The 19,156-nt window shown below is 44.0% G+C and overlaps 1 protein-coding gene across 1 annotated transcript in view; it reads right to left on the bottom strand.

Moving 5' to 3' along the window:
- Positions 1–19,156, bottom strand: part of IQGAP3 (IQ motif containing GTPase activating protein 3) — a 158,035-nt gene that overhangs the window by 11,367 nt on the left and 127,512 nt on the right. Inside the window, exons 34-37 of the mRNA XM_069218034.1 lie at positions 17,175–17,387; positions 14,718–14,884; positions 13,638–13,739; positions 13,181–13,289 (exon numbers count right to left, since the gene is read on the bottom strand). Of these exons, the coding sequence (XP_069074135.1) occupies positions 13,181–13,289; positions 13,638–13,739; positions 14,718–14,884; positions 17,175–17,387 (591 nt within the window). The remainder of the gene's footprint in view (positions 1–13,180; positions 13,290–13,637; positions 13,740–14,717; positions 14,885–17,174; positions 17,388–19,156) is intronic.

Genomic DNA, 19,156 nt, shown 5'->3' with positions numbered 1-19,156 from the left:
GGGTCAGTTGGAGCCGTCCGATACCTCCTGGCCACGGCTCTGTGAACTGCTGGGGAAGATGCCGGCCTCTTCCACACCTCTAACACCGGATCCAGCAGAGCGTCATTAAATGGTAACAGAGGCTCCGCCGCGGCTGAGGCCGGATGTAACACCTCTGTCAAAAGGTTTTGTTTTGCCTCCACCACCGGCAAAGGCAGGTCCAAAAAACTAGCTGCCTTCCGTACCACTGCATGAAAGGAAGCAGCCTCCTCAGTATATTCCCCCGGGGACGAAAGGTCCCACTCAGGGGAAGTGTCCAGCCCACTGGCCGACTCCAGTCCACGCAGCCCATCACCCGAGTCCTCTAGCTCTCCTTCCTCTAGGGCTCGTTGGTACTCCTGCTCTTCTAATACACGGAGAGCACGTCTCCTTGAATGAAGTCGTTGCTCAATACGCGGAGTCGACAATGCCTCCGCCGAAGTCGAAGATCGGCGCCGATCTTCAGAAGCCACCGACGCCGCATCCGGCGCCACAGGTAACTTCGGCGCCGACGGAAGAGCAGCTGAAGCAGATGGACCCACCGGAGTCACAGGCCGAAATCCCAACGTCGACGGGATGGAAATCCCCGGGGCCAATCCTTCTGAAGCCACCGGAGCGGCCACCGGCGCCGACACTGGCGCCGAGCCCACGTTCCCAAACGGGAGAAAGGGCATAAAGGGTGCCGGCCGAAGAGGCGCAGGATCACCCAAAGAAAAGGCCAAAGGCCCAGCCGGAGCACCCCCTGGAGCCATCTGTTGGAAGATGGCATACATCGCATTCAAGAATGCGGAACTATCGGCTCCAGGGGTGGGAAAAGCCGGATACTGGGGTGCCTGTCTCGGAGGCGACCCCGACGCCGGCCTCGGCGTCTGCGCCGGAGAAAACACTTGAGGCTCCAATACCTCAATCACCGACGCCTGTCCAGGTGAAGTTGGAGACGCCGGAGAGGGCAACGGCGTCGAAGGATGCAGCGTAACCGTGGGACTGACCTCCCATGTCCTTCGGCGCCGATCCGGAGACCTGGAACGAGTCTCCTTTGAATGACGCCGAGATTCTCTACGGCGCCGGGAGTCTCGATGACGCCGATGTCTTGGGGAAGAAGACTTCTTGTGATGTTTCTCCTTTGACTTGGCCATAAACAGCTTCGCCTCACGTTCCTTGAGGGCCTTTGGATTCATGTGCTGACATGAATCACAAGTCGAGACGTCGTGGTCGGAGCTCAAACACCAAAGGCAATCGGAATGAGGATCCGTCACCGACATCTTGCCTCCACACTCACGACAAGGCTTAAATCCAGACTTTCTCTGCGACATTATTTCCACAGCGAAAGACTACGCAGCAAGATATACACTGTAACCGCAAGAGTAACAGTTGCTCCCTCGAAGATAACCGTTTCGAATGCACGGAAAAAAGGGAACTGACGTCCGCACGTCGTCGAGGACCTCTTATTGCCTGTATGACGTCAGACGGCGTCGCGTGGGCTAGAGTGACGTCCTCGTCGACGTGCAGAGACTAGTAAGAAGATTTCCGTCGAATGCTGGCACCATGGGAGTATTCATGAGGTGAGGAATCCACAGGTAGTTGTATCCATCAGAATACAGAATTTTTTTGTACCCATCACAAAGAAGGTTCCATACACTCAGGAATATGTTACTTACCCTGTAAGCATCTGTTTTGTTGCATGCAGTGCTACAGATTCACATGCTGTGCATACTCCTGCCATCTAGTGTTGGGCTTGGACATTGCAAGTTGTTTTTCTTTGAAGAAGTCTTTCAAGTTACAAGGCCTCAGTGACTCCTCTGGATGTAGATGCACATGGTCACCAACTTCATTGTACATTCTTTTTCTACCATCGGAAGAGAGTGAGTATGAAGTAATGTGTACAGGTAGAATGGCGACGATAGAAGTAGAATCATGGTAAAAAGACCAGCCACTGGCTTACAGGGAGGAGGGTGGGAAAATATAAATCTACAGCACTATGTGCAATGAACATATGCTAAAATTATAAGTAACCTATTTCGTGAATAGCACGTGTGGCTGTAGAAACAAAGATGCAAAATCTGTGTTCCATTAAGCGGTGGCTAGGCAGCGGACGGTGAAGAGGTTTGAAATAAAGTCCTGAGGGCAGCTTGGCCAACTCTGGCGTGTTTTCTTGATTGAAAGTCCAAACATTTATGTTTTGTAAAAGTGTGTGGAGTGGAGCAGTGGCAGCTCTACATGTGTTTTCTATAGGCATGTGTCCCAGGAGAATCATAGTAGCTCCCTGCTTGCATGTGGAAGGGGACCTGGGGTGGGAAGGTAGGATTATTTTAGCTTTAGCATAGCAGGTCTGCATGCATTTAACAATCCTCCTGGCAAACCCTGCCTTCGAAATGGCATGGCCTTTTTGAGGCTGAGAGAAACCTACAAAGATGTTGTGTCTTGTGAAGAGATTTGGTCCTGTCAAATGTAATTTATAAGAGCACGCTTGACATCAAGCATGTCGAGTGCACTTTCAGCTACTGAGTCAAGCTGTGGGAAGAAGACTTGGAGCTCAAAGGACTGGTTAAGGAGAAACAAAAAGACCACCTTGGGCACAAACTTAGGAATGGTTCTGAGAACCACTAAGTCTTTGTGGACTTGGAAAAATCTTCTTGAAGAGTGAAGTCATGCAATTCACTGATGCATCTAAGTGAGAAGTGAGGTGATTATGAAGACTGCAGCCTTCCAAGAGGAACTGCAGGAGACATGTATGCAAGGGCTCAAAGGATGGCCCCATTAGTCTGGTGAGCACAATATTAAGATCCCAGACTGGGGCTGGAAGTGTATGCAGCAACAGCATCTAGGTATAGTCTCACTTATGTATAAACTAACCCCGATTTCTAAAGGTGTAGGAGTTAACAGAATATCCTGCACTATAAGGGTGATAAGGTTTAATGTTTGGGGCATAGTAGTGCACAAATCTTTTCCACTGACCGGCACTGTAGGTACACGTGGTGGCCCTGTGGGGCTCGTGGAGTACGTTCTTGCACTCCTGTGGCAGTCCAAGGTAATCAAACCCTAGTACTTCAGGAACCGAATTGCTCGGCTGAGCTGCCTGGGGTCTGGGTGTCTAACTTTGCTGTGATCGAGTGAGAATGCCTGGCCTGTTGGGGAGCTTCTCATACAGGACAGTTGCCATCTCGAGCAGGGTGGAGAACAATGGTTGTCTGGTGCATGTTGGAGCCGCTAAAAAGAGGGTAATGGATGTCTGTCTCTTTCTGAGTACATGCAGGATCAGTGGGAGAGGAGGAAAAGCATAGGCAAAAAGCCCTGATTAATTTATCCACAGAGCATTGCCCATGGACTCAGGGTGTAGAAACTTGGCTAGTTTTCAGCATTTTGCTTTTTCTGCTGTGGCTGAAAGGTCTTTATTCGGGGAACCCAATCTGGGGAAGTAAGGGAGCAAGATGTGTGGGTCAACTTCCCATTCGTGGACTTATTGTTGCGTCCTGCAGAGCAGGTCTGCAAAATCAGTGTCCGCTGCCTGCAGCGGATTCTCTGCAAGGAGATGAACCCTGTGATGGCTGGCCCAGTGCAAAATCTCCTGGGCTGGGGCCAACAGGGGAGGCCAGTGAGCGCCTCCCTGTTTCTGCAGATAGAACAGAGCATTCTGTACTCAGTACGCACCAGGACTGCATTGCCTTGAATCTGGAACTCAGCAAAGACATCGCTAAATGGGCCACCCCCCAACCTGGAAAAACAGCTGCCATCAGTTCAAGGTGCACCTCCAACATTGTGGTCCTCCACTAAGAGACAGCTGACAGCACGTGACCTGAAGGAATCCCCCAGAAACATTTCAGAGGGAGCTGTATGGATATTGCCAACTGATACATCACTGATATGCAGGAGCTCCTCCAAGGACGACCAGAGGCCTGTGCCTTTATATCTCCTAGGAGGCATCCGCCACCACAATATCCTGACCTTTAAGAGGGCTGAAAAGAATCTATCAGTAGGCTGGAGGGTGCACCCACCAGTGCTGCTCTAGATGAGTATTGAGAAAAATTGGCACCCAAGCCTCGGATGTCGGAGTCCCTTTGACATTAGGCACCAATGAAGGTCCCTGATCTCCCATCTGGTGTGCAGCAGCAACAGGATTCATGATGCCATGGCGAAGAGAAGACAGCCTGCAGATTTGGGATCCCAGCCTGAGTCAGATTTCTCAGAATCATAAACTGAATATCTGCATGTGTTGTTGAAGTAGCAGAGCGAGAGGATGGTGAAGACTGCATCTGCTGTCCGTTTCACCCCTTAGAACTACCAATGCCCTGAACAAAGCAGTATATCTGTTGGAGTGTTTGAACAGCCAGAAAACCATGTTTTTGCCAGAACTGCACGGTCCTGGTGCTGACTGACATGCTTGGGAAGATAGGCCCAGCACTGAAGTTGTAGCTCTTCTGTTCTTGGAGGTCTCCTGGAAGGAGTCAGCTTTTTCTCACAGCACCTACTCTTACTGAAGGGGCATTCATGGTGTGGTTTAGACATCTCTGGAGAATCCAATGGAACACAACCAAGCTTGTCACCCTAGCTAAACAGCTGTGACCATAAATCGAACATCAGTGCTTACAGAGTCCCGGACACACCAATATTGGATGCATCTAGCAGTCAGTGACCAAGTCTGTGACTGCTTTTTCATGTGGTCCGGCAAGCTGATCACAGAGAACATTCGCAAGTTCTCACAAAACGTGTATGTATCGGCCCAGGAGACAGGTGGCACTAGAAGTTTGGAGGGCCAGGCTGCTAGAATAAAGCTATTTACCATGAGTAAGGATATTATTATGAATCTACTACCTTCCTGCAGATTCCTATCCACCTGCCTGTCGCTCAGGAGCACCGTGCTTCTCACTGGACGTACTCCCCCAGCAATGCCTTGATTCTGAAGGACCAGTAAAGAGGGATTATGATGGGGAGGTTATGTCCGAGAGGTTTTGAGGTAACAAAGCCAGCGGAAGACAGAAGGCACTAATTCTTCTGAGGATGGCGATCTTTTATCTAGCTCTACTAATAAGAGTGGTGCATTTCCCTAAGGTGTTTAGGCTACTTGAGAGGCTTAGCTCTGCTCTAGAGCAGTTGCAAAATGTTCAGTATTGCTGATAAAACTACCTCACTGATGAGCCCAGGTCAGTGATATTTCAAGGGAGGAATCCGGTTTGCCTCCAAAATGGATGTTTGCAAAGGGCATGATCACAGTGTTCTGGACACAAACAGTAGAGAACATCTGGGGATCGTGGAGTAGTTTGATGGACACACTCATTGGGACTTGCTTTGAAGCATTCAAGCCATCACTGACTGGAAAATGGCTTCTTTGTGTGTTCTGGTAGGCTTAGACCCACCGGTTTTGTACATTCCCACAAATACGGACATAGGAGAGTAGTGGAGAGAGTGAGGGAGAGTGAGACAAACAGAAAGGGGGAAAAGAAAGAGTGAAAAGAGAGAGGGACTGCTTAAGGCAAAGCCATTCCAGCCCATAAAAGAAGCATACTTTCTCTGTTAAAGAGGCCAGAGGAGTAGAGGATATCTCATTCAAGAGATGCATATAGACCACTGGCATTTTGTGAATCAAGATAAAGGGTGGAATGGAGGCAGATTGTAAGTCTCAGAATCATCTCTCCCAACCGTAGTCATGGCTTTACTATCAGAGACTAATAACTCCTCTATCCAGGCAAATGTCTGGCCTCTACAAAGAGAGTGATCAGAGATATATATATATATATATATATATATATTATATTATATATCAGCAGACCACATGAAATTTTGCTGCTTCAGATTTGGCTCAGAGGTCGAAGGACAGCACTATGACTCCATATGTCCATTTGCGGTCCGAAGAGCAAATTTATTTCTGCAAGTTTAAAGAGGCTTTCACCTTCCTATCTAACTTTGTACTTTTTATGGGAAGATGTTAAGGGATCATTCCCTATCAGGCTTCTTACCTGTACAGGAAATAGTAGGCCATCAGGGTTTGTAGTGCCTCCGTTGGCCTTCACAAAAAGCAACTCGGCAACCTGGTGCCCGATGGCCTTTGGGGTGCATAAGGTCACGAAGGTGCATAAGAGCCGCCTGCCTTGGAATCATGGCCAGAGCAGAGATAACACAGGATTATGTTATATGGATCAGATAAAGACATCCACTTGTGACACTTACGACTGGGTTTGAAGCGTAAAAAGTCTGAAGGCAATGTCGTAGCAGAGGAATATTTATCAGTGGAGTACAAAGAGAAAGCTCCGGACCGAATCAGCGAGGCACGGAAGAACAAGAACTGACGAGCCCCCCCCCAGTTGGCACCTCTTATACATCAGCTTTTCATGTCAAGCAGGTGGATTCACAGTTAAAGCCTCATGGTACCAGATGGTGAGCTGGAGATGTAGTAATTATTCAGACCAGTCCAACACCTGTGAGACCATAATTAAAGTGAGAAATCTGCAAGCAGATGGATCCATCGGAGGCATATGTTTTTTGCCCATAGAGTTAGGTTCTCCTAGGAGAATGGCATTTGGACAACCAGAGTTTTGGGTAATGGATGAAAGGACAATATGTGAAGATCACCAGGCGCAGACTTATGACATCTGACGTCAAAATTGCTGGTCCCAAAAAATGTACTCTCATGTGCCATGACAGTAGCTAAGAGGTCTTCACTGAAGGGATTTGCCACCAAGATAAAGTGTTGTTACAAGCACTAAAAAGCTAGAATTCATCTTTGCAAAGGGCAGGGACCATTCCAAGACTCCAGCTGCTTTACTTATTACAGCTGTAAATGAGCAAACTTCCACTGAGGCTGGACCATAGGGATAAGGGATACCCCTTCTGCTGAGGTATCTAGGCCACTTGCATTTTTAACCACAAATCAGAGACACCATTTGTATTATAATTGAGAAAGAGGTTTTTAGTCACCAGATCATCCTCCTCTGTACAGTTAATCTTTTGGGTATTGCAAAGGTGAAGCAGAAAATCTCTTATATCTGGTGAAACCTGGTTGCCTCAAGAGAGGTGAAGTGCTAAAGCCAAAAGGGAGCACCATGAACTTAAAGTGTTTTTGGCTTACTTTAAACCCCAGGTAGCGTTGTGACTTTGTAGGATGCAAATATGGAAGTACACATCCTGCAAATCCAGAGCTAAAATCCAGTCTCCTGGATCCAGGATACACCGATCTTGAGCCAGGTTGATCATTTTTAACTTCTCCATCGGAGGAAGAAGTTCAGAGGGTGAAGGTTTAGGATGGGGCAAAGGCCTCCACCCTCTTTTGGCATCAACAAACAACAGCAGCAGAGGCTAGCAAGTTGCCTCTGGGGGCCTGCACAGTCAGTCCTTTCGGGGTAGAGGCCAGGGATGAGTGAGTGGCCTTTGACTGCTGAGGTACATTTTGGCATTGACTCTGCAGAAAAATCCTAGAGAGCTTGGTCAAGACAGTGAGCAGTGGCTCTGCTCTCCGTAAATCTTTCCAAGTCCAAGTACGCTTTCACTTTAAACAGGTTTGAGCCATCAAAGAGCAATTCCGTCGAGGGTTGCTGGTCATCATTAGAATAGCCAGTGGAGCAAATCTAGGATTGGCATCAAAGCACTGCGCTGGTCCCACCTGTCCAACCTAGACAGACAATCATGACTTGGCTCAAACAGATGGAGTACTTTGCTGTGCACTGGCCATCTGTGATGAGGTGTTAGAAGGCTGGCTGGATGTCCTCCGGGAAAGTTGGCAAGATCGGCGCCTTTCTGTCCCACAATGCATACAAGTGAGCCCAGGAGACACTTGTGTTGACAGATGGCAAGGCTGGTGGAGAAGAACATACACTTGGTAAATGTCTCCATATATTTCAACTCCCTGTCCGGAGGAGATGCAGTAAAGGCATTAGGTGCGAGGACACTTCTAGACGCTTTAAGCTCTCTGGGGTGGGATGTTGAAGGAGAAAATCTTAGTCTCTGGGAGCAGGTCTATGCCACCCTGCTACTTGTCTGTTAAATTAAGGTAAGAGTCTCTCTTCCCAAGGTGCCCACCAGCATGTTGGTAAGCAACACTTTTAAGGGCAGAGGAGGTTGCAATTTTATTTGGTCCAGGATTAAGCACTTCAGTTAACACATTAGTACTACCCTCTGTTGTGGGCAGGGTGCGGGCCAAAATATCCACCGCTCTCCTGATCGCTGGTCCAATGGAGGCAGACTCATCTATTGCAACACTTTGGTTTTTTCCCCCCTTACCCCATGTCTGTAGGGGTTTCCACTCCACTGGCATCCCTCAGATCTACAATGAGGCTCTCATCATCTTAGGAGGTACTTTCATTGCCATCATCGTCCTCCTGACGTTTCAGGGTTGGAACAGGAATACATGTGAGAAGCTGTAAACATTTAGAGTGATGGAAACTGACTTTCGGAGTCCATTAAATCTAGCTGCTCTGTGTCTGGCTCTGCGGACACTAGAGCTGAAGCCCAAGGCTGAAGTGTCCATCACAGTGTCAAGGACAGCGTCAGACTTTGTGCCGGGACTGGATTTGGTGGGGCCAGACTCAGAGAGGTCGAATGGTGCAGCTATCGTCTGGGATGGATCCACCGGATTTAGCCCAAAAGGAGGAGACTAGTAATCCCTAGGGTCCAAAGGTGCTCCTCAGGGATCCAGTGGGGCACCAAAGGTATGGTCTAAGGCCTACTTAGGATCCCTGCACTGTTGAGGTGACATCGATGACCCAGGGAAGTCAGCGCACACCAGCATAAATGCCAGAATCTGGTTCAAAACCAGGGCCATACGTCATGGCCTAGAGATGCCCAGGACATCACACTCAACTGGGTGATGGGAGTGGAGGGACACAGGAGGGCTGCGTTTTGATTTCCGGTGTTTGTTTGACTTTTTGGACTCACCCAAGCTCTAAGAGCTAAATGACAAATGGTCCAAAGATCGGCCTCTGGCGCAAGTGCACATCCGAGCCCTCGACTTGGGCCGAGATGTGGCCTTCTTAGTCTTCCTTTGAAATTCTCTACAACACGTTTGGCTTTGTGCTTGCGGATGGCCTCCTTATTCATCTTTGGGCGGCAGTTGCATTACTCAAAGCAGTGTCTGGGGCAGAGCATTCAGCACAGACATTGTGGGTGACTGTCACCAACATTTGGCGGGTGCAGTCGCTACATGGTTTAAAACCTGTTTTGGATGGGACCATGTCCCTCGCACACTGGGTAAATTTGAGAGAAAGTATTTTCTGTCAAGGCTGACAAGATTTGAAAAACTCCAGATCCGCATCGGAAGGGAAAAAGAGAAAAGAACCAATGTTGGTGGCCAAAAGAGGCACACATATACTTGCCCAGACATCATGTGCAGGGTGGATCTGACGCAGAGCTGCAAGGCACCACACGCAAGGGAATTGATTATCAAAGTTTCTGGATCCAGCATGGGAAAAATCACAGGGTAAGGAAACTGCAGTTAGACATCCCTATCAGAATAGGCCATCAGTTCCGCAACTGGCAAAATAGATCTGATGTTATCATCCACTGATAACCAAGGCAATCCTTGTTGACCTTCCTACTCCAGGAAAGGAGTAGAGACATTCTCTCCTGTGCTGGTGCATAAGCATGCACCTTCTGCAACAGTCATCCCTCTCCTGCTGCACAGCAAGCCCTTGCCCAACTGACTAATCTCTTGGCTAATTCAGACATCCGGTATAGCCCTAAAATGGACTCAGACTGCATAGCTAGCCCCAATGGCTTAAAAGCATCAGGGATCTGTCTAGTTGGCAGATTCATGTCTTGCCAGTTAGTGGTTGCATTGGATCTAGAGGTTCTGTTAATCTTTGAATGAGTAAGGCTCACAGAAAAAAATCCCTTTGCAAATACAGTATATACACATTCCAAAGAATCTGTTTTCACTGTGAGATGAGATACAGCTCCATTGTCTGTGGATTGCCTTGAAAATGATTTCGTCTATTTTAAGAGCCAATCAAACTTGCATTCAGTTAAGACACGTGCAAACTGTTCATTCATTTGAACACAGGCAACTTCTACGTGACAAGACATAACTTACTTCCTCTCAGATTGAAGTGATGTCTTTTTAGGAATTCTAAATAGAACTCTCCTACAATAAATTGGACGGAACGGTTAGATAAGAGGTCACAATTTTAGACCACTTCATACAGATTAAAGGTTATGGTTTGATGATTCATTCTACATAATAAATCTGCGACTTAATAGGTCCTAATAGAGGTTGCCTATTAAGAAGGCCCCAAAACACCGACTGAACACTGGATGGGATGAGCTTATGCGTTTTTTAAATGAACAAAAATGCAAAACAGAACAATATGTAACTAACATTATTGGTCAGATATCACAGGATAAGATGTTTTTACTGTATCCCCTTTGGGTTTCTATACTCATAGGTTGAGAGTTTGGCATCCATGTCAGCACAATGAACAATGGCAATTTATTTTCTGCTATTTTGCTTGTCTTAATCTGTTTTTTTTATTTTACTAAAAATGTAAAGGTTGTGAATGAATACAAAATTATAAAATACAAATTTGTTAATATTGGTTTTCTATATAAGGTGTTGTTACATACTCTTAAGCGCTCACATAATGTTATGGCTAGCTTCATAAAGGAGATTAACACATTCTCTCTTTAGGTTCAGTCATTATGATCCAAGGGAGCAGCATCTCATGGATACAGAACGCAACAAAGCCCACATCTCCCAAATCACAATGCAGTGAAAGTCTGGTGTAGTAGTTTTTTTAGGGTTGGTAAATGGCAAGGCCTTCAGGAAATTTCTGTGTGGCTGCCGCATTGGGACTAGTTTTAAATTAATCATGCAATCCCAATGCGCCGCCTGGACTTCCACAAGTTAGTGGCTTAGGACACTGAGTAGAAAGAGTGTGAACCAACTGAATTCAACAATGGGCCCAGACTTGCACTTCAAGAGAATCAAGCCGTAGGATACAGGCAGGTATGGTAACGCTGGGGTTTTTAAACATGGTGGGAACAAGAGATATAAAAGATTGGTCCTGGGTCAGTGTTGAGGATGTGGAATTTAATAAAACCTCTACTTGGCCATTAGACAGTTTTCTTCATAAATCTACTTGTCCTGTAAAAAAAAAAAAAAATCCGCTAGTCCCTTAGGTACCACATACTGCGGCAATAAATAATGGCAGAAATCTCATTATATGAGAGCTCTGACGATAAGCCTCTCTAATTACGCCATGGGTCATACTTTAGTAGGGTCGGAATTCTAGCAATTCCCATATTTTGCCACCTTTCCACAGATCTACATACTGGGGCTGGAGGTACTGTTAAGCAACAGTTCTAAGTTTGGAATGCACCTTGGAGTCTGTGCAAACCTGCATGTTTTATGGGTTTTCACCAACTCTTCTCCAACCATTTCCCATTCTGAGAAAGGTTGTAAATCCACTCCTGACAAGGTTCAAAAGTAAAACTTCTTTCAGGGTTAGTGAAAAAAGTGGTTGGAGGTTAAGTGAACTTGTAAACAGTCAACAGATTTTTGCATGAGCAAATTTACACGTGTATCTGCTCATTCTAAAATGCAGTTCACAAATATTTTCTAGGAGTATGATTTCCTGGCCTACTTCTGTAAAATCTTGTGAATTCATGAAAACTGTAAATCTGCACTAATACAAAGGCATATATGGTGGGTGCACTTTTCTGACTAAGAATTGGGCCCCTAATTAGGCCTTCAGTGACCCAAGACCTTATGTTTTTATTAATATTCTGTGTCTCTAGCTGTAGACTGGCTTCACTGTGAGTGACAGCATTCTGCTCTTTCCCAAGGATTATATTGGCACCCAAAGTAGTTCTGTTCAGTGCCAGACTACTATGGCAATGTGTTCTTTTTGAGATAAAAATATTATTGTTGGGGGCCTGGCATCTCCCACAACAATAGAGTTTTACAAAAAAAAATGTTTAAAAAAAAGACAAACATTAGCAAAACCAAGAGGCTGACCACCAATGTCACACCTATTGGCTTTGCCAATGATTGTTTATTTTCATGTTTGCCATAATCTTGTTGCAACTAGTTGCACTGATTCTCCATTATGAATATTTGTGGGGACTACTAGCATGCATCAACATATTTTTAGTAGAGGACGCTTCAAAAAAATGGTACTTAAAATTTCACAGCAGTTTAGCTAAACATTTTTTTCCTAGTTGCATTTGAATGTGAACATATAATTGAAAGCAGACTCCTGGATCTTGCTGTCAAGCTTCTGCAAATACTTGCATCTAATCAGAGAGCATTCTGGGAAAATTAGATATAGCCTCATTGTTAAAAACTTTGCAAACGTGTGTACATGTTTTTATAACGGGGCCACTGTCAGCTGTGCACATTGAGTTTACATTTCTTTCTATTGCTCACCCAAATATTAAAGGCTTCGCATCAATGAAACAAATAAGAGTTCGAGCAGCATTAACATATGGACACAATTATTACCTTAACTGCAGACAATGCCCTTCCGATTCATAACGTGGTATTGTAGACTGGCAACCAAAGAGTGTGTGTTGCAGGGGGTGGGCCTACTTGTCCCAAGGACACAAACATGAAAACCTGTTGTCCTTCACTCCAAACAATATATCCTGGAAGTCAGGTTATAGGAATTCCACACCAGAGTGTGCAAGGTAAATCTATAGAAATATTGTAAAAACCCAGACTGTCCCCGTATAAGAACGCAGCCACGCCTTGAACGTTTTCAAATTTGATCCCAGCCAGGCACTGAGATCTCAGATTTGTAATCTGTAAACTGCTGTTGATTATAGGCTACAAATAATCCCTTCTTCCAAAAGGGAATTCTCCCAAGTTGGGTGGAGAGTTAGATAGAGTTGTGCCAGACTTGGTGCCTTGCAGGAGACTTAAATGTATGCCTTGAGCAGTAGCCATTTACTCACACCAAGCCAAAAGGCGACACGTGAATGGTAATTGGTTTGGCAGGGCAGATCAATGTTCAACAGCCTCGACCATTTACACATCAGTAGTGCCACAGACGTCACTCAGTGTTGGGGTCTCTTGTCTTAGAATAGGCAGGGACAATCACAGAAGGGTTGTGCCTGCCCATTCTGCCTCATTCCAGATTTCACATTTTTTTTGCACTCAAGTTAGCCTGGCACATTGTGTGACAATCATACCACACTTTCGTAATTTGCTGCACTATGAAATCTGTGTGAGGCCACTCACCTGATAGTTAAGCTGAAACTTCTCCATATCTACTCCCATGAACTTTGCCTTCACTTGGAATTTGCCTGGCTCATCGCAGGGAATTATGTCAAAAATCACATTGCGAAACCTGGAAAGAAATCAAGAAACAACAAAGCGGTTAAATAAACTGCACTGCTCGAGTGGTATCAGCACAGTATATCCTTTGCATATGTTTGTACCTCAACGATGGCAAAAAACACAGATTTCTTCACACAAGAATTTGTAAGTTGTTAATGTCTATGATCCAAAACACAAACAATGTGCCTATAAATTTGTACATTAGCTAAGTTATAATTTTTTGCTTATCTTAGCTAATCGAAGCCAGCAGTCTTCCCCTTAATAGGGTGGTTCATTCAGTGGAGTTTTTAAATATCTGATTAAAAAATAATAAATGGCAAATAACGACACTGGAAATTACATTATCAAATCGACTCACTGACTGATGGGAAGATCCTCTATTTCTAGTAGGACTCCCTTTTCAAAGAGTCTGGACGCAGTGTAATTGAGTGAAGCTTGCTTCTTGCTCTTCCCGGTCATCCTTTGAGAAGGGAAAAGAAAAAAAATAAAACCATACTAAGTAAAACAATCACTTATGACAACAGCACAGTTGACTAGGTAAAGATGATTGAGCACAGGGTGGATAGTCTGATCGTGGACATTTATGCAGTAGGACACTTACATGGTAGGACCTATGTACTACTTCACTACTTGCAAAACAGACAAGGCAAATAAATGCCACAAGAAAAAGCTAACAACCTAATATGTCAGCAGAAATTGTTACCAGGGACAGGCTAAGCTTCGACACATACTACTCTGCAGAGATACTGTAAAGTGTATAGTAGTGGGAGCGTGGCGAGTCTACCAGTGACCGAGAACCTGGATTTACTGCGGAGTCAACAGAAAGTGATCTTTTGTTGGCTGAAAATGTATGTACTGTTTCAGGGAACATTACTGCACATCACAGTGAAAAAAACGGAGGTACAAAGAGCCTGCCTGAAATTCGGCGAGTTCGGATAAGCGTAAACGTACATGCACACAAGTCAGTGAACTATGACAGTGAAGGACCCCTTCTTGCTAAACCAACATGACCCGCTAAAGCAAATCTGCAAAGCTGTAATTGTTAAAAGCCAAGAGAAAAACTGTCAAGAAGTCTATGATCAGCTCACTTGTCTTGTGAGATGGCCTAATTGGGTCCCTGTGCTGTGAGTAGGGGTATCAGATGCAGGGAGAATTAGATAACCTAAAGTTAACAGACGTTGATTCAGCTTTAAATCCTTACAATTTCAATGAGTGCTTTTTAAGTTTGGCAACAGATATTCACGCCAATCGACAATCTAACGCTTAAAAGAAGTGACATGAACCATCATAACAGTTGATAGGATGAATAGTTTTTGCAGTTGAAACACTAATGTAGCAAAAATGCCTAACCGTTTTACTAATTTCTTCCATAATTGTGCATAAAAAGAGGCCCACATCCTGCTTGAGGATGTAAACAGAACTTACATCCATAACTTACTTGCTGTTAGCAGCCAAGTTATCAAGACAAGTTTTAATGTATTGGTTGTAGTAATCTATTTGCTCTTCATAGAATTCAGTTTTGGAATTCAAACCCTGGGAAGTTTGCTTGAGTTTCACCAGTTCATTCCTGCGGTGCTGTCGGTATCGTCTCTGGTTGCGAATATCCTACAATAAAACACAGAGGTACTACAAGTTAGTAAAGATTTTGTTTGTATTTCAGAAAACATGTTTGATTTTGAATTTGAGGGCTTTGTTGGTCTGGAGGGGGTTTGCTATTAGTGTAAGGTCTGGTGTTTCCTTAGTAATTATTCTAAACTGTTTTCAGTTTGCATTTTATGGTCTTGTAATTAGAATGTGTTTCCATCTGTTTTGGCATGTTCTGCAGACCTGTGGTCCGATTCACAATGTTTAAGGTCGAAGTTTTCCAACAGCATAGCATACCCAAAAAAACAACCTTACTAGATCATAGTCACCAGGACTACAGATTTAAAATATATTGACTCTGAAATTGTTTTGTAAGCATCTTACAAAACCAAAGGAATTTATCGTCAAACACCCCTGTGTAAAGCTACCATCCAGAAGCCTCCTTTAGGGCATGTTTCCACCAGTTAAATTCAAAGAAAGGAGATGGGCTAGCTAGCAACTGTTGACATTTGCAGTGTTGCAACCCATATTAGTTGCTTAGGCTTGGAGAACAGCACTTTCCAAAATGTGCCACCAAACTCCTGGAAGTATTGTTTCCATTGCTCAAAAAAAGTGGACCAGGCACAGCTATTGGTTTCCCAGAAAGCTACTCTTTAAATTGCTTTTCAATTTATATTTTTAATTCAACTTAGCAGAGCACCGATCTTCTTTACGATGAACAAAGAAGTAAACGCAGGAGCTACAGAGAATCCCAATTCAAACAGCCTTACTGTGCTTATATTTGAGGAAACTTAATGGTATCAGCTTGACATTGGTACAAGGTCACTGGATTTAAGATTCTGTGCTGATTCTCCATAGCATGTGAACAGACCCAGAATATCAAAAGTGGGATACTATCACATAATTGGAGTTGCTCTACTTGAACAGACATCAATCTGCACAAATGAGGGTGTAAAACCTTCCAGATTTCTGCAGTGCACGCTCCAGAGCAACATTAACCCAATCTGGAGGGATGCACCCAGCCTACACACTTCTTAAAGAGCTCTGGATACCCATTTATTCAAAGAGGCTTCTGAATCCTATGCTGCCAACCCTTGATCTCCCTCAATTAAAAAAATGAATGTTTTTTTTCCAACTGCCATCAAAACCACACCATCTCATGTCCCGAGCACATTTATTGAATTTCTGCAGAAGCAACTTGTCCAGTCCCCAAAAAGAACAAGTTATCTTAACGGTTCTCTTCTATCTCCTCTGTTTTCTTACGTTTGATTTGCTACCCAACTTGTATCAGTAAATGACATTCAACTTTGATCACAGGCAGAAAAGCAAAGGTCAGGAGAGTAAAGCCCAAAGGTAACCTTGGCAAACTTGTCTCCTAGGGTCAAATAACAAAGCTTAACAGGACACATCTTCATGTAATGCACAGGTGGTTTGTGGGTCACAGTCCACCGGGTTCTCCACCTCAAATTGGTATGTTGACCAGTTTATGCTACCAGATGGTCTAGAGATCCCAAAGCTCAAGCCACATTCTAAATTGGTTTTAGTAAATGTATCCGGTCCAGTTTTCCTCATGAAGTTCAATCCTGAAGATTCACAAGGAAGGTGTGTGAGGTTTCGTAGTAGAGGCAGTCAGGCCATTGTTAAGCACTGGGAAGCAAAAGTAGCTCACTCCTCAGTCTAGAACAGAGAAATCTCTACTTCTGCATGGGAGGAGGAACTGAAGAACCAGAAGGATTCATGGGTCATATCACACCACTAAAAAAAGGCACAGCAGAGGCACTAAAGGTAGCCCCAATCCAGGGCAGCAGACACTAAGCAGGTCAATCAAGACCTGCTGGCTGGTCCTCAGGTGTCTGTAATAAAAGCGTACTTGGAACAAAAAGGATTAGTATATTTAGATGAGAGATTGGTCTCATGCCAATGAAGAAATGCGGACAGATTAATGATCGAATTTAGGGATGTGGTCTTGTGCCCCCATCTACAACATCAAAGTGCACACTCCTCACATGCCAACTGCACAGACCCAAAAAAAAAAAAAAAAAAAAAAACGAATAATAATTCTAACCAGAGCTTGCCCTCACCCTCCAATTTAAGTAGCTCTAACGTCAGATACCAGTTCTTTTCATAAGACAATAGCATGCTTTCTGGTCACGATAACTGCGACCTTGGTAGAAATAAGTGAGACCACTTGGTAATTACTAAGGAAGACAAACCTCCACCTCCCAGGGTAAATGACTGCTTAGGCAGTAAGTGTGGTCTTTTCCCTAATGTTAAAGCTGTTAATGGAAAATAATTATTTCAACAGATATACCTTGGCAATCTCATTGATGATGTCCTGATACTGGTTTGCAGAAGTCACCATCCCCAGGCTCTCTAGTTTTCGCAAGTTCCGGATGATCATTCTCTTCTTGTCTTCTATGGACTGTTTGCTGTTTCCCACCAAAGAGCGGTGGCGTTTGATCTTGTCTGGAGTCTGAGCTTCACGCGCAGCCTTCCTATTCATGAGATAATAATGGGAAGCTTCCTAAAAAAGAGAAAAGAACACTCACATAAACAGGTTTAAATGTATTGGTCATCTTAGATGAAACAGTTATCTTTAATTGGTCATGAATTTACATCTATCTGGTACTGCATTTCTAAATACCATTTCAACACTTGAAATTGTATTTGAAAGGAAGGGTGAAATGAAAAGTAAATGAGTAGTGGGGGAAAGGCAGGAAGAAAACAGAACAAGGGGAGCAGAAAGGCAAGAATAAGGGAAGGAAAAGAAAAAATGGAAGGAGGGGAAAAAGCAAAAAACAAAGAAGGAAAATAAAGGAAGAGGAATAAAGAAAAAAGCAAACTCTATTCTATAGAAGGGGTTGAATATCACAACATTTTTTGTATTCCCAGTCTGTATACGTCGATCATCTATCACTATATACCTGAAAGTTAATTCAAGTCAAAATACTAAGGGCCCCTTTTATCTTTCCAAGGGATTAAACCTTGTTCTGAAAAGGTGAAAAAGAAATTAGCTATAAAGCCCTTGGAGTAGTTTTGAAGCATAACACTGGAACTAAAGATAGCATAGCTCTATAGTGGTGAGACACCTAACAAGTGTTTCCATGACCCTGTGGCAACTTAGAACTACAATAACATTGGAAACTCTTTGATCCATTGGAAATTCTATTAACATGTCAGGTTGGTGCAATTAATTCCATTTAGGGATTTTCTTGAAAAACAGTTGACCGCTTTTGTCAAGCATCACAACTAGTAAGAGAGCGGAACACCTTTTTCTGGAGCCAAGATGTAGATTTCCAAAATGAAATCTGAGACGAAAAAGGACTCAGTTTGTAGAGCGGGAAGGATGGGAAGGTGGTCAAGGAATTGGCAGCTTGATAAGTCTCTACCAGATAAAGCAACTTGTTCACCTGATAGAGACATCTAACCGCAGATTCCTTACTTTAGGGTCAGGTACCCAAGCAAGAACTCCTTTGGAGGAGGGGACGCAAACCGAGACCTTCCAAAGTCTCTAAATGTAACATCACTGGTCTATAACAAGAGAAAAGACTGGAAACTCAACAATTTACACACATACTTTACCACACAACAAATCTGTGACAGGAACCACAGGTAAATAAAACACAATGCACTCAAAACTATAGTATGCCAAATATACTCTACCACACAAGAAAGCTGTGACAATAACCACAACTAATTAAAACCATATGCACTTAAAACTATAGTATGTCAAATACATCAGAAGCGACCCGACAATATTGGAGTCGCTCACAAGAAGAGAAAACAGTCTAGCAAAACATAATTAGACCACGATTTATTTATAAGAGTATGCAAGAGAAATCATATACTTCTTACAAAAAGAACTGTGTAGGGCCACAGTAAGAAAAAGTTATAAGAACTCTGAGCAGGTGTATAGTATCACTATGAATGATACTATTAAGAAGTGTGTTCGTGGAACATAACTGATCTAGAACAATTAGACAAGACTGGCATTTATAATAATGTAGGTGAACCCTAACATTACACAACACAAGACTGGAGAGAGAAATCCTGTAGAAAGAGACACTGAATTCCAGAAAGAAACAGAAATAAAGAATTCCATGTAAATATGGCAAAGTAACCAAATAAATGATAAAATACTCGCTCTCATAGTGGGAAGCAAACCTATACATGAGGGCAATATCAATACTGTGGAAGGACCACAGCAAGGATATGAAAAAGAGAAACCCAGATCAATAAGTGACACCCCTGGCCGTAGGACATTATTGCTCAAAGAGCTAGTTAATATACCAC

The sequence above is a fragment of the Pleurodeles waltl genome, chromosome 12, assembly GCF_031143425.1.
Source record: "Pleurodeles waltl isolate 20211129_DDA chromosome 12, aPleWal1.hap1.20221129, whole genome shotgun sequence".
In the NCBI taxonomy this organism is placed as follows: domain Eukaryota; kingdom Metazoa; phylum Chordata; class Amphibia; order Caudata; family Salamandridae; genus Pleurodeles; species Pleurodeles waltl.
The sequence above is the reverse complement of the archived record's forward strand: the minus strand, read 5'-3'. Positions and strand labels throughout refer to the sequence as shown.